The sequence below is a fragment of the Puma concolor genome, chromosome A1 (genome assembly GCF_028749965.1).
Source record: "Puma concolor isolate L17-30 chromosome A1, mPumCon1.1.hap2, whole genome shotgun sequence".
Classification (NCBI taxonomy): Eukaryota; Metazoa; Chordata; class Mammalia; order Carnivora; family Felidae; genus Puma; species Puma concolor.
In genome coordinates this window covers 148,898,528-148,913,564 of record NC_141667.1, presented here as the reverse complement: position 1 = coordinate 148,913,564, position 15,037 = coordinate 148,898,528, and the positions used below count along the sequence as shown (strand labels likewise).

The 15,037-nt window shown below is 53.0% G+C and overlaps 2 protein-coding genes across 4 annotated transcripts in view; one reads left to right on the top strand and one right to left on the bottom strand.

Annotated features, from left to right (window-relative positions):
* PHYKPL (5-phosphohydroxy-L-lysine phospho-lyase) overlaps positions 1-10,463 on the top strand; it is a 37,373-nt gene extending 26,910 nt beyond the window's left edge. For both annotated transcript variants that reach the window (XM_025924484.2, XM_025924483.2), the window contains 5 exons: positions 3,456-3,610; positions 4,012-4,101; positions 5,765-5,895; positions 6,791-6,871; positions 10,007-10,463. In XM_025924484.2, coding sequence (XP_025780269.2) covers positions 3,456-3,610; positions 4,012-4,101; positions 5,765-5,895; positions 6,791-6,840 — 426 coding nt within the window. In that variant the 3' untranslated portion in view covers positions 6,841-6,871; positions 10,007-10,463. The remainder of the gene's footprint in view (positions 1-3,455; positions 3,611-4,011; positions 4,102-5,764; positions 5,896-6,790; positions 6,872-10,006) is intronic.
* Positions 7,696-13,999, bottom strand: HNRNPAB (heterogeneous nuclear ribonucleoprotein A/B). 2 transcript variants are annotated; one of them, XM_086705978.1, is made up of 8 exons: positions 13,782-13,999; positions 13,468-13,699; positions 12,534-12,702; positions 11,736-11,894; positions 11,401-11,532; positions 9,400-9,517; positions 8,609-8,749; positions 7,696-8,306 (listed from the first exon to the last, which is right to left on the bottom strand). In XM_086705978.1, exons 2-8 carry the CDS (start codon positions 13,674-13,676, stop codon positions 8,236-8,238), a joined length of 999 nt encoding a protein of 332 aa, XP_086562104.1. In that variant the 5' UTR covers positions 13,677-13,699; positions 13,782-13,999; the 3' UTR covers positions 7,696-8,235. The 2 variants fall into 2 exon arrangements, with proteins under 2 accessions (XP_086562104.1, XP_086562108.1); XM_086705982.1 differs by lacking the exon at positions 8,609-8,749 and having other exon boundaries at positions 13,782-13,998.
* Between the last annotated feature and the right edge of the window lie 1,038 nt (positions 14,000-15,037).

The window sequence follows — 15,037 nt, the reverse complement described above, 5'->3', positions numbered from 1 at the left end:
TCTGCTGTTTACAGTGTGCCATCTCCACACTTTTGCTTTCAACCCACTTGTTTTGTCTTTACCAGTGCTCTTCATTTCTTCATGTGAATTTGAGTTACTATCTGATCACTTTTCATCTCAGCCTGAAAAAACACCGTTAGTATTTTTTGTAAAGTAGATCTGCTAGTGACACATTTTTTCAGTATTTGGAATTGTCTTCGTTCCCCCTTTCATTTTTATTTATTTTTTAAACATGCAGTTTCTCTAACACATAGTTTTTAATTTTTTTAATTTTCTTTAATGTTTATATATGTATTTTGAGAGAGAGCACATGAGCAGGGGAGGGGCAGAGAGAAAGGGAGAGGGAGGATCCCAAGCAGGCTCCACACTGTCAGCACACAGCCAGACACGGGGCTCAATCTCACAAACCGTGAGATCATGACCTGAGCTGAAATTAAGAGTCAGATGCTTATCCAACTGGGGTGCCCTAACCGTCTTCTTTCATTACTTGCAATATGTCACCCCACTGCCCCCGCCCTTTGTGGTTTCTGATGAGGAATCAGCTGTTAATCTTGTTGAGGATCTCTTGCATATGGTGAGTCATTTCTCTCTTGCTTTCAGTATTCTTTTTTTAATTGAGCTATAATTGGCATATGGTATTATATTAGATTCATACAACATGATTCAATTATTTGTATTCTGAAGTGACCACAAGTCCAGTTAGCATCCATCACCACACAGGTATGTTTTTTTCTCCATGATAAGAACTTTTAAGATCTACTCTCTTAGCAGCTTTCAAATATATGATACGGCATCATTAACTACAGTCACCATGCTGCACATTACATCCCCATGATGTAGTCATTTTATAACTAGAAATTTGTCACCTTTTGACCACCTTCACCCATTTCTCCTACTTTCCTTGTCCTTGTGTCTCTTTCCCTCTCCTCCTCTCCTTCTGGGACTCCCATTTGCAAATACTGGTTTGCGTTGTTGTGTCCCACAGGTTGCTGAAACTCTGTTCACAGTTTCATTCTGGTTTTCACACAGGACTATCTCAATTGACAGATCTTCAAATCTGCTGATTCCTTCATCTCTTTGCCCAAATCTACTGTTGAGCCTCTCTGGTGAATTTTTCGTTAGTTACTGTGCTTTTCAACTCCATAATTCCCATTTAGTTCTTTTTTGAAATTTCTGTCTCTTGGGGCACCTGACTTCGGCTCGGGTCCTGATCTCACAGTGCATGAGTTCCAGCCCTGCATTGGGCTGTCTGCTGTCAGTGTGGAACCCGCTTTGGATCCTCTTTCTCCCTCTCTCTCTGCCCCTCCCCTGCTTGCACCCTCTCTCTCTCAAAAAATAAACATTAAAAAACAATTTGTCAGGGGCGCCTGGGTGGCTCAGTTGGTCGGGCGGCCGACTTCAGCTCAGGTCATGATCTCGCGCGGTCCGTGAGTTCGAGCCCCGTGTCGGGCTCTGTGCTGACAGCTCAGAGCCTGGAGCCTGTTTCAGATTCTGTGTCTCCCTCTCTCTGACCCTCCCCGTTCATGCTGTCTCTGTCTCAAAAATAAATAAATGTTAAATAAAATAAATGTTTATTTTGAGAGAGCACGTGCATGTGTGTGCGCATGTGGGGTATGGACAGAGGAAGAATCCCAAGCAGGCTCTGCACTGTTAGCACAGAGCCCGACGCGGAGTTCCATCTCACAAACCGTGGGATCCTGACCTGAGCCACAATCAGTCGGAGACTTAACCACTCAGGCGCCCCTTGTTCATCTTCTGTTGCTCCTCTGGAGTGATCTTGGGGCCACAGGTCAACCTATTGTGCCAGTTCAGCATCTTGGCCAGGTCATGGTTCCAAACAAAAGATGCTATAATACATACACTCCACCTTTTAACAAGTTCATGGTTTATAATACTATACAGTAAGTAGCCTTGGTCCATCCCCTGTGTCCGTTCCACACATAATTTGTTTTGGACGGATTAGAAATCCACCTCATGGCAGACTCACCTAGGAAGCTTCTTATGCTCTCAAGCATGGGGCTCTGCTCACAGATTTTGAAGATGATCTAGCAAGACACCATTACACACCCATTAGAAAAAAATTCCAAGCCTTTTTGAGGATGGGAGCGCCTGGAATTTTGTAGACAAATGATGGGAATGTGATAGGACAACTACTTCGGAAGAGTCTTAACAGTTTTTTTTATAAAGCTCAACACACATTGATCGTACAACCCAGCAGCTCCACTCCTAAGAGAAATGAGAACATACGTTTGCACGAAGGCTTGTTAGAAATGTTCTCAACGGTTTTATTCGTAATAGCCAAAAAAATAAAAAAATAACGCAAGGGGCCATTAACGGGAGATTGCACAGACAAATGGCAACATCCGTATCGTGGAATACTAGCACCAATAAAATGAACAAACTACTGATCCACACAAGACAGGAAATTTTCAAAACCATGTTGTGCAGAAGCGGCCAGGCACAGAAGGGAACATCCTCTGCGATTTCATTCATACGACATTCTGGAAAAGGCAAAACTGTACTGACAGCAAGTGGTTGCCTGGGCCAGTAGTGGAGGGACACAAGGAACTTTCAGGGGGTGGTGGAAACGTTTGGTATCTGCGTTGTGATGGAGGCTCCACAGGTCTATATACTTGTCAAATTGCACTGAACTATATACACTGGAAATATATGCAGTTTGTTGTATATACACTATAGCTCAATAGTTTTCTTTTTAAGTATGTTTAAAAAAAAAAAATAGTCTGCAAGAGACAACCTTACTCCTAACTTTCTGTAACACAGGTCCCCACTCAGACACCTGCAAAGCCAGGCAGAGGAAGAGAGTCCAAGCAGTCAGGGTGCCCAAAGGGGACAGCCAGTTCCTGTGTAGACAGGCCAGGTTTAAGTCAAGAATACATATTTACCATTGGCACCTAATTCAAAGCTTTTGATGCCATGCAAGCCACACACAAATCATCAGGCCACATGTGGCTTACGGTCCGCTGACTTATGGTCTGCACCCTAAAATCTGTCAGAACACTGAGCCAAATGACAGAGTGGCTTTTCCTGGGTGTGGCTCCAGCATGGTGCTCTTGACCCTCTCTGAAGGAGGTGATGGGAACGAGTCCAATGCTCTGGGTCTGGCCCTGTCCTGGGAGATGGGGCCCTAAAAACTCTTGACAAAAACCAGCTCTGTGGGAATGACCACTCCTCTCCTCTGATTCTGCCTCTTGGGGCTCCTCCTGTACCCCTGAGGGTGCCTTACCTGAGTTACAGTCACATCAGCACCTGGAAAGGCAGGACAGCCCACGGGGGCTTCAGGAGAACCCCATTTGCCCGAGTCCCCTGAATTCTGAGGGGATCGGGCCTGTGCTCGTCACTGCCCTTGGAACGTGGGTGGCAGTTCTGCCCTCATGCTCCCTGAGGCACAGCCCACTTTCCTGAGCATCTGACACGCCCTTTGTGCCCCGGCTCAGTTTGGAGGCAGCCCGGTGTCCTGCGCCGTGGGCCTGGCCGTCCTGGACGTCCTAGAGAAGGAACAGCTGCAGGCCCACGCCGCCTCCGTGGGCAGCTTCCTGACGGAGCTCCTCAGACAGCAGAAAGCCAAACATCCCATCATCGGGGACGTCAGGTGAGGCTCAGGGCAGCTGCTAGGGGCCAAGTGAGGGGGGGGGGGGGTTCTTGTATCACCTAACCACCCGGGTTGGGGTTGGGGGGCGGGATTTTTCTCTCTGCTCCACAGAACTAAAGCACTGAGAGGTGCTCTTGTCCAGAATGGTGCTTCTAGGGAAGGGAAAACCAGGATCAAACTAGGCTTGGACCCCCAACCTTTCCTGTTACCCCTGGGTTCCCTCCCGTCAGTTACTTCCTAGAACTGGGTCACCACCCTCTGAGAGTCCCTACGGCACTTAGCCTCCCCTGAGCCTCCCCAAGAGGCCGAGGAACAGCCCCAGAGCTGACAGGGGCTCGGCTGAGGCCCAGGACCGTGGTCCCTTGGGCCTGGCCTCCTAAGACATTGTCTTTCTGCTCCAGGGGCACTGGGCTCTTCATCGGTGTGGACCTGATCAAAGACGAGGCAACCAGGACACCAGCAACTGAAGAGGCCAATTACGTGGTGTCCAGGTATTTTTTCTTCAGACGAGTTACCTTTGCAGCGTCTAAGGCCCTGACCAAGAGCCTCCCTCTCACTTCTGTTGTCACCATGTTCCCAGGCAGAGTGGGCATCTGGGCCTGAGCAGGGAATGGGCCACCCATCTGTGCGCCCCCTGGCTCTCCAGCCAGGGAAAGCAGCTGCATCAGCTCTGTGGCCCGTGTGTGGCTGCAAAAGCTTCAGATGGGTGCAGGCCATTCCCAGCCTAGAATGCCAAAGCCACGGGGCCCAAAAGCCACACTTCTCAGACCTGGGCTGCCGGAGGGGAAGAAGCTTCTCCAGAGCCACATCAGGGACTGAGGCAGAAGCAGACTCAAGGCTCCCTGTCCCCCAGAGGAGTGGGTTTGAGATGGACAGGTGCAAGGCATCTGGGTGACCAAGCATCTCCGGACTCCCAAGTCCCCCACCCCAGCCCATCTGCATGTTCCTGCACTTGATCCCATCCAGGACCTGAGCCTCAGGACCCGAGCCTTGGGACCCTTCCCCTTGCTACTCCCTTTCTATCACCCTTCCCTACTCCTACCCGTTTCCCCCACCTTGAGAAACCCTTCTGGTGTGTCCCTATTCAGTGTGAAATGCGCATCGTTCGATTCTGATAACCCACGAACAGTAATGATGTAAAAATGTTCTCCTCCTCCAGATTTTGAGACTGACCCCTTTTTTGGGGGGTCCCGGCCCCGCCGCCTCTGCTGGCTGGGCACACCCACCAGTTCACCCACCACACCTCCTTTTCCCCCTCCCCCCACGGAGCCTCAGAACCCAGAAGCTGTGGGAGGAGGGAGCCAGACCTGGAGCCGGGCCTGACTTCTTCCACCTCACGCAAGTTCTCCAGTTCAGGGAGAAAACTGGAACCAGGGGCAGGTGGTGTACCCACAGTTGGCCTGCTTGTAGGTGGCACAGCCAGATGTGAAGTATGGACCTTGTTCTTTCTAGTACAACCATAGTCCATGCCAGGAAGAACGTATGGAAGAAAGGAGCCAGAAGGCAGACTGAGGACGCAGTCTGTTCCTGGCAAGACTTGAAAATAACAAAAAGAATAAAAATAAGAATGGAAGTGGGGGTCAGAGAATGTGAAATAACCATCAGCTCAGTCTCCTTTCTGGCCAAATCACCTTCCTAGTTTAAAAGTTGTACATGTGAGATATGAAGGTTCTTAGAAACTGGTTAAAAATAAGGGTGAAGTCATCTCCCTAAAAAGAAATGGAAAATTAAAGCTGCACAGTCCTCTGGGATTTCAAGATTACTTACGGGAAGAAAACAGAAACAAGGTTGGCAGGGAAATTATGAAGCCAGGTAAGGGAGTATGTCGGGTTCACTGTACCAGTCTGTAACACCAGTAAGTGCAAGGATCCTTGCTGTCTACATCGTAGCTGTGGTAGTCTTGGCTTAGACAGGAACTCCGGGACCGACAAGGTGAGGCCCCTCCCCTGGGTGGGGGAGGAAGCAGACTCAGGAACAGGTGCAGGACACCCTAGGTAGGAGCTGTTCATGCTGGGCTGCAAAGGGTGGGCAGGTAGGTGTTTGGGAAGAGGCAGCCAGTCCTGTGTCCTGGTGGGAACCCACCTGTGGTGGGGCTCCAAGGGTAGTGTGGCTGGAACCGGGGAGAGAAGGCTCTGCCATATCCTGTCCTCACAGGATGAAGGAGAACTACATTTTGCTGAGCACTGATGGCCCAGGGAGGAACGTCCTCAAGTTTAAACCCCCGATGTGCTTCAGTGTGGACAATGCACGACATGTGGTGGCCAAGATGGATGCCATCCTGACAAGTAAGCTGGGAGCCCAAGGAGGGTCTCTAGAGCTCAACCTGCAGCCAATAGCCAGGATATTCCAGCCTGCCCAGGAAAGGGGCTCAACAGCAAGCCAGGAGTCTTTGAAGAGACGGAGGGAACAAGGAGCTGAAGTGTGGAGGGGTCCCGGGAACCCAAGCCACCCCTTTCCCTGGCTGTGCCTAGAGGGCCTTCCTGAGCACCAAGTAGGCAGGAACTAGGGCACTCACCATCCTGCCAGGGTGGCACTCATGCAGACACGGGACAAGCTAACTACAACAGAAAACCCCACCATGGATCAGTAAAACCATGGAAAGGTAGATGGCAGGAACTTCGTGCCTTACTTGAAGGCTAGGGGACCCTCAGCTGCAGAGCTATTGGAAGGAGATTTGTAGCCAGGACTGATTAAATGCAAAAGGAGATTCCTCTCCACATTCCCAATCCCACAGGAACATCAAGGTCAGTCCAGGGTGTCCCCTAAGTGCACTTACAAAGCAATCTAGAATGCACTAAGGCAGTGCTGCATGTGTAGGGCTGGGAGGAGCAGGAGTGGGCAAAGTAGGCAAGATCCCATCTCCAGGTAGACATGAAAGCAGCCCCGCAGGTGGCCCCTCACCTCCCCCAGCAGACACAACTGGAGGTGGTGTGGGACCCGCCGTAGGGAGTGTATTCGTGGGGAGCCCAGGGGAGGAGAGGCTGACTAGCTAGCTTAGCTTTTGTGTGTAGGGGGCGCTGCAGTTGAGCCTGAAGTCTCAGGAAACATGGCTTGGTGGCCCATGCACATGGGGCAAGGGGCCAGACAGGCTGGTTGGGCTCGATGTCCAGAATATCAACCAAGAAGCTTGGACACTAGAGAAAGGTTAACTTGTTTGGGTGCCTTTGTGATGTTTTTCAGACATGGAAGAAAAGGTGAGAAGTTGTGAGACACTGCGGCTCCAGCCCTGAGGCAGCCCTGTGGAGTGGTGTTCTTCTCTGGGTGAGTGGGCCTTGCTTCTCGAGACCCACACCTGGGTTCCTTGCCATCAGCGGTGGCTCCTTCACTCAGAAAGCCAAAGCTTTCTCTTAACATTTTGTTCCAAGTGATGTTCCCTTCCCCCAGATAGGCTTGAAACAATGGGCCCTTTCCAGACACCCTGCCAGAAAAATCTCCAATAGTTGCATTTGATAGCTGACATGAGAAAGCAAGAGTAGCACTTTCCTCCTAGAAGTAGCCAGTTCCTTCTAGAAGTGATGGAAAACAGAATTCTTTTTTACCAGGCTTCATCCATCTAGGGCCCTAGCCCACTGCCGCCTATTGCAGCCAGCTAGTCTCAGGCCTTAACAACCAGCCTGATTGGGCGTCCCAATCCAGGCAGCAGACAGGCTCTGCCAGGGCAGGGTGGGCTGTACTACACCACCCAGGAGGGGCCCCTCGTGTCCAAATCGAGCCGGCTCCTATGACACTGCCTTGGTCTACGGGACCATACTGTCCTCACTGGGAGACAGGATCCTATTTTCATTGGCAAGGTAAGGAGAGATGTCTGAAGGTGCCCCAACGTCCTGCTGCGCTGGGGCATCCTTCACTGTACCACCTTCACCCCCTTGAACAGCTGCCTTCACTCTGAATCACTGAACTTTTTTCTAGAAGGGCAGGGCCAGATCATTAAAAGCAGCTGAGCAGCAGTACCCTGTGGCTGACAGGCTATGGCCGTGCCGGACAGGACTGCTGTTAGGTCACGGAGGGTACTGGAGCTTCGGAGGCTCAGGAGCACCTGGCCCTTCCCCGCTCTCCTCCACAGCACACCCCACACTCACCCAGGCTTTGGGGGTTTTTAAATTTTTATTTCAAAAGCTTGGATAGCTTCAATATCCAGGTCGTGGCAAAATCAGGACACGTGTAAAATACCTTACAATACATTAGATTCCCAAAAGGTACCAAAAAGTACAGTAAAATTAACACTTCCATTAACAGGAAATGTATGACACAAATAATATAAAATTAAAAGGTGAAAAAAAGGTGACACTGGTTTCCTAAGATACAGTTTACTCTTTACAACCAGGGTCCACAGGTCCAGGCTGCAGAGCGGCAGCAGGAAGCAGACCCTCCAATCTGGCTCTGGGTAACCCGGGAATAAAATCAGCCCATAATGCCGCTCTGGCCTCAGAGACCCCACACGCTGCCTACAACAACTAGAGCTCTGGAAGTAGTCAACAGGAAAGTGATTTCCAGGGGGGAAATTTTAAATAAGATGCACATGGGACAGGCCATAGAAAGTATGCCAAGTTAAATTTGGTACATAATTGTGTTCACTCAATATCCAAACAAAGCGTGTGCGATCGGTCGGGCATCCTGCCGAAGCCTCAGTACGGCTTGTAGTTATTCTGATGGCCACCGCGTCGCTGGCTCTTCCCGTAATTTGTACTACCCTGACCTAGGGACAAGAACAACAACGATAGCAGCTACGACTTACTGAGCCGTTTACCCCTGTGCCAGGCGCTTGACATGCATCCTCGCCGGAGCCTACAGCCCCGTCCGGCAGGGGTCTGTCCGTGCCCCACCTTCCTGAGGCCCAGAAGCTCAAGAGCTCAAAACCGGGGAGCTCTAGTGGCCGAGCCGGACCACACACAGCCCAGCCTGTCCGACTCCAAAGCCCCTGCTGCCAGTGGCCCCTGAGCTGTCTGTCCTGCCTCCCAGGGTGGGTGAGCAGACGGGGCCTCCCTCTCTCCTACTTACTGTAGTCGTAGCCGGGGCCGTAGCCGTAATAGCCATAGGGCGAGTAGTCGTAGCCGCCATAGCCGGGCCCGTAGCCCTGCTGGTAGCCGTAGCCCTGGTTCCAGTAGTTGCCGTAGCCCTGATTCCAACTCTGACTCTGACCTGTGGGGGGAGCGGGCACAGGGGCCCGTGGACCATTTAGCACACGCAGGAGCTAGGATGGAGGAAATCCTGCCCTTTGGGTGGCGGGGCTGCTAATGGCAACTCGGGAGATAGAAGCCAAGGGACTGCCGTCCCAGTGTGGAGGGCCCCAGGCCCGGCCCTGCATCTGTGACCCGAGCCTGTGAGCTGCAGGCCGGGATAGGACTGAACACTGACTTCACTCAGGGCAAAAGAGACAGGAGCTCACTCTCACTCGATCTCCCTCTCCTCACCCCCACCCTCCCCGGCAGCTCGGCCTTAAAAAGGATGAAGTTCAGGCTTTGGAGTCAGAGGGGCCTGGACAGAAGGAGGTAAAGCGCCTGGCACAGCCCTGCCCTACCTTCTGCCCGCCCGCCCACGGGTGTACCAAGACTCGGGACAGCCGTGGAGACAAGCGCACCCTGTGCCCCCCACCCCTCCAAATGCAACGCAATCGCCCCTCTGCCCTGGGACCCCAGGCCATGAGAAAGCCAGGCTCTTCCATTCCAAGCAGCAGCAGAGCCGATGTGACTCGCCCCGGCGCACCATGCCCCGGAAGCCAGGGTGAGCCCTGAGATAGGCACGGAAGCTCCACACAGGCAGGGACCCTTCTTCATCCAGGTTCCACTCACCTCCGCTTCCGCCACCACCGCCACTGCCTCGGTTCCCTCGGTTGCGGTTCCCGCGGCCCCCAGAGCCATACTGCTGCTGCTGATACACCTCTTTGGGCTGGGCCACCTTGATTTCACACTGAAAGCAGAGAAGACAATGGGTCAGGCCACCATGACAAACTCCGGGCAGGGACTGTGGACAAAGACCTTTGCTGACAAACATTCAGATAGCCACCTGCGGCCACCTGCCCCAAAACAAAATATGCTCAAGTCAGAAGCCACATGTAGGCTAGAAACTTTCAGGACCACAACTAAAATCTAGATAGACCAGAAATTACTAGGGTCTTTTTGGCCGAAACCTTTCCCCAGAGAACTTACTGGGGATGATAGATACAACCCCAGGCCTGCTGATGGCTGCTCAGGGGCAGCTCTGTGTCTAACTGGGAGGATGGACAGCAAGGCCAATGCCAACCCAGTGTAGCAAGATCCCACATCAAGGGTCAAGTCTGATGCCAGCCTGGTCCTACTGGGCAAGGGGGATGAGAGGTGGCTTCCCAAATAAGAAGCCTTATAGGAGAAACAAAAAAAAAGAAACAAACCACCTTTCTCAATTTTTTTTTTCTTACAGAAGAAACGAAGCATCCCACTCAAATACACTGAAGTGGTGACCTTCAGCTTGGAGGATGAAAACCACTGAAGCTCAGGACAAGGCTTCCCTGAGGCCCTACGGCTCCACCCCCACCTTCCCCCAACCACTGGCCTATTGTCAAGAAGGGCCAGGAATCTGTGTCCCCTTAGGACGCAAAGAATCCTTTTTTTTGCTCAAAAACTTGCCCACTGTGTGTGCTATGAGAGTCCAGGACCTCCCAGTGCTCCTAATTAAATCAGGAGTTTACTTTTTAAAGAAAATACCTGGGCACATATACCTCCCTAATTAGGACCAAGAAAAAAAAACATATAATGTGTCACCATACAAGCATACTCTCCCTCGAAACTCAAAAAAATTAACAAGCTTCCCCCTCAAATGATGCCATCTGAGGTCTTCTGTTGAATTAAAATGCCAAATACATTTATTTCAAAACCCACTACCAGTTATAATTTACTACCTTACAGACACTTCCTATCCAGTTCACAGTTAAGACACAGAAAAAAAAGACCTTTGTGTCATTCATTGTCCACCGGAGGAACAATGAATGAGCGAGCTCTTACCCAACTGCTCCTAGGATTCAACATCATTTAAGGGCCCAATCCTGAATCCACTCTAACTTCCCAGCCAAGATTAAGACTTCCAGAAGCCCCACCCGACCCGTCCCACCTTATCTGGTTGCTCCTGTGGCTCAGGGCCTGCCACACCCAGCCACAGCAGGCCACACCCTCAACTGCCTCCTAAGCCACCTGGAGAATACCTGAGACAAACTACCTCTGGCCTGACCAGAGTTCAGAGGAAAGGGTTGCAGTTCTCCCTGCACAGCACTGAGCTCGTTTAAGGTAAAACTGGCCATGGATGCCAGCTCACTGAAACCCTGGGAGCTTTGGAAAGAATCTTCACCTGGGGTGGGAGTTCACTAAACCAGCATCCAAAGGGGGTGGAAGTGAACAAAGATCTGTTTGTGGCGAGACAGGAGATAATAAGCTCCAGAGCAGGAAAAGACTTCACAGGGAACTGCTAGATGACAGAAGTTCTAGAATCTTCTGAGACCTTAACTACAGGCCCTATTCGCCTCAAGACTACATTCAGAACACCTTGACCTCTAGCTTTCAATCAGAAATCAAAGGGGCTACTCAACACCCTCTACCCCACAGAAACCACCCTTTCTCCTTCCTCCCACACATCCTGTGTTTCTGCCAATTCTACCAGCCTAGGAACCCCCTGAAGGGCAGGACCATCTGCCCCAATCAGGAAAGCAGACGCTACAGAAAAACAGTTGGGTCAGACTGCCCTAGAGAGTCCACCTCCTAACCCACACCTGTAAAAGCCAATTCGCCAGCAGGTGGCCAGATACAGAGCTCGTGACACCTTACCTTACTTCCACTGATGGTGTGGAACTTTTTCTCCAGGACCTTCTTCACAGGTTCCTCTTCTTTGAAGGTGATGAAAACAAAGCCTCGTCTTTTGTTCGTTTTTGGATCCATTGGAAGCTCAATGGCCTCAATCTGTAAACATACACAAAGCTCAGAACCAACGCCTCTTCCCACCCCAGGACCCATTGGGAACTCCCAGGAGAAAAGACCCACAAAGGCCAGAATGAACAAGAAGCCTTGCTGAGGACGGCTAGAGCCAGCCAAGGCTGCCAAGAACCCGGAAAGACCACAACCTCAGGGCAACCAGCAGACAGCTCCCTGAGTGACAAACTCACCTCCCCAAACTCGCCAAAGTATTCTCTGATCTTCTCCTCAGTGGCTTCAGGATTCAGACCCCCCACAAAAATTTTCTTTACCGGGTCCTTCTTCATGGCCATTGCCTTTTTGGGGTCAATGACACGGCCATCCAGTCTGTGTTCCTTCTGGTCTAGGACCTGTCCCAACAGAAGGACATTAGGTTCTAACTCAGCAGCATGACCCTGAACAAGGCCCTTCTCTTTAAGACACAAAGACCCCAACACTGGTACACAAAATGTGTATGTCCCCTCCAAACTCTACGCCGAACCTGACTTACCAACTCAACTTCTCCAAACTTCAAGTATAGCTACCCCCCATCACCTTCCCTGCCCAGTCTCGGTGTAAAGCCGGTCTCTTTCAGGAGTAAAGCAGCAGTATCTAGAGTATAGGTTGGAATCCACCCCTTTCTAGCTGTGTGAGCTCTTCTACTTAAACCTCTGAGTCTGTTTTCTGCAAATTGGGCCTAAAATAATGCCTTATTTCATAGCAACCCTGGACTGTTTTCTAATCCCCACAATAAAGCATCTGCTTCAGCAATGTCCAGAGTAGGCATAAAAACATAATAAACACCAGCTATAATCTTCCTGGACCACTCTAGTCCATACCCATCGCTCTACCTAATCTGCATTTTTAATTCCTTCAAAAACAAGAAAGTTCCTCACCTCTGCTGTTGCCAAAGCCCTCAACCACTTACAGCACACACAAACTAATCACACTCTAAGAATGATATCCTCTTAGATACACTTAAGAGCGTTGACATCAAATACGCAGCTTACCTTCTCCACACTGGCTGCATCTTTGAAGAGGATAAACCCAAACCCTCTTGACCGGCCAGTGTTGGGGTCCATTTTTATTGTACAGTCAACGACCTCTCCAAATTTGGTAAAATAATCCTTTAGGTCCTTTTTGCTGGTATCCCAGCTCAGGCCACCAACGAACATTTTTCTGAAATGGTAAAGACACGTGCCAACAAGTCTTACAAGAAGCCTTGTGATTTTAGAAGGGCTGGCCCTGACAGAACCTTCACTGTAAGGGTTATAAACAAGGTGGCCATCCGGTCAAAGATATACCCTTAATGTCCCCAAGGGAGGGTACTGCCCTTGGAATGTACTAACAAATCTTCACTACCCTCCCAAACAACCTTGACCCTAACGGAGCAGCCCCAGACTGGGCAAAGAAGAGCACTCTTAGCCTGGGCTAGAAGCCCCCGCAACACTCTTAACTGTAAGTCTTTTGACTACCAAGCAAGTACCAAAAGGCTGCCGTCCCTGCCCGTCCTCCCCACCCTCGAGAACTCGCCCTCAAGGAACTCGAGGCTTCCGGGGGCCGGAGACCGCGTTCAGACCGTGACTCCGCCCTCCGCGGGGTGGGGGAGGGAGGCCGCCGCCGGGGCGCGCGCCAACTCCGCCCACGCAGCCCCGCGGAGCCCGAGGCCGCCTCGGCCCCGGGTCCGAGGGCACTATCCCCCCCCCGCCTTCGGGCCGCCCGCCCCCAGCCCCGCGCGAGCGGCCCCGGGGCGGCGCCAAAGTCGACCCAACAAACTCCTGCAAACTCCGGCGCGAGCGGCGGCGCGGCGGGCGCAGCGGGGCCGGGCGGCGGGCCGCGAGCAGGCCCCGGCCTCCCGCCCGCCCCTCCCCCCGCCGCGTGGCGCCAACAAAAGGCGGCCCCGGAACAAAGGCGGCGCCCCGGTCGGCCCGCCGCCGCACCTACCCCGCGTCCTCCTCGTTCTTGCTGGCGTTGATCTGGTCGCCCTCGGCGCCGTTCTGGTTGCCGGCCGGGGGCGCCGCGCTCCCGCCTCCGGCGCCCGCCGCGGCCCCGGTGCCCGCCCCCGCCGGCGACTCGCCTTCGGGGGCGGCCTCGTGTCCGTTCTCGGTGGCGCCCGTGGTCTCCATGGGCTGCTCCTCACCCGCTTCCGACATGCTAGGCCGGGGCGCGGCGGCTCCTGCAACGAGCGACCACGGCGCGTCAGGGCCGCGCGGCTCCCACCCAGCTCCCGCCCGCCGCCCGCGGGCCCGGCCGCTCACCTCGCGCCGATGACGCCGCGGGGCCCGCTCGTCCCCACCCGCAGGGAAGGCACCGCGGGCTCGGCCGCGCTCACGCCCGCGCTGCCGGGCCTCGCCTCCGTCCGCCGACGGAGCTGCCGCGACCTCGCGTCCCACTCCTCTGCCGCGCCGCACGGAGACCACCGATCAACACGGCTCGCTCGGGCCCGCGAGGTGCCGCCGCCTGACAATGCCGACTCGTGGCGCTCTTTATAATGCCGGGGCCGGGCCCACCTCGCAACAAGGCGCATGTTCATTGGCTACGCCAGCCCGTCACTCAACCCCGCGCCGGCGTCCCATTGGCCTCAGCGGCGCGCGCACGCTAAATCCGGGCGGGCTTTTGTCCTCATTTTAGAACCCGCGCGAGCCAGGGCCTTGCGGAGGGTTGCCGCGGCGGAGCGGGACCACGGTCTTGTCCCGAGCGAACGGCCGCGCGAGCCCAGTGGCCGAGGGGCCCGAGACGGTCTCTTCTCTGTGAGGCTGCAGTCTCTTGCCCCGATGCGCCCCATCCCAGAACGGTAGCTTCGGCCACTCTTATTTTCCCAAAAGAGGAAACTGGTCTCTAGGAAGTCTCGCAAACCAAGGTCGCTTGGCTGGAAGTGGCAGAACTCGGGCTGCCGAGATGGGCCGCCCAGGGTTCCCCGAAGGCCTTCCGCCAGGGCTCGAAGGGATTGGGACGCAACTCGCCCTCCCCTTTGACCTTGGTGCCCTCACAGTCCCTTGCTCCCGCCCTTTCTGCCGCTTCCCCCAGTGGCAGAAGCGGACAGGGGGTGGAGCCCGCCGAGCGTCTGGTGCCAGTGGTGTTCGGGCAGACAGGATGTGGCGGGAGAAACGTTGGGACCATGGTCTTCTCCAGTCTTATGTCGTCCGGCAGCACCTAGACGATAAGCGTTGTTTTTTACACTTTGTATTAAAATTTTTCACTTAGGTTAGTTCATTTATTTCTGCTGAAAAATTTTTTTTAAAGTTATTTTGACAGCGAGCGAGCACAAGAAGGGGATGGACAGAAAGAGAGGGAGAGAGAATCCCAAGCAGGCTTCACGCTGTCAGCACAGAGCCCGAAGTCAGGCTTGAACTCACCAACCCTGTGATCATGACCTTTGCCAAAATCCGAAGTCGGATGCGCGACCAACTGAGCCACTGAGGTGCCCCTGAGATTTATTTTTAAGAGAAATATACCACTTCCCTGAAATCACGAAGTTGGAGGCCGGGAGGGATGGTTCTCTTTTTCCAATATA

Coding starts and splice junctions, on each gene's coding strand:
- HNRNPAB (XM_086705978.1), bottom strand. CDS start 13,676: ATGTCGGAAGCGGGTGAGGAGCAGCCCATGGAGACCACGGGCGCCACC. Junction 12,703..13,467: donor AAGAACGAGGAGGACGCGGG/GTAGGTGCGGCG, acceptor TTACCATTTCAG/AAAAATGTTCGTTGGTGGCC. Junction 8,750..9,399: donor CGGTGGTGGCGGAAGCGGAG/GTGAGTGGAACC, acceptor CTCCCCCCACAG/GTCAGAGTCAGAGTTGGAAT.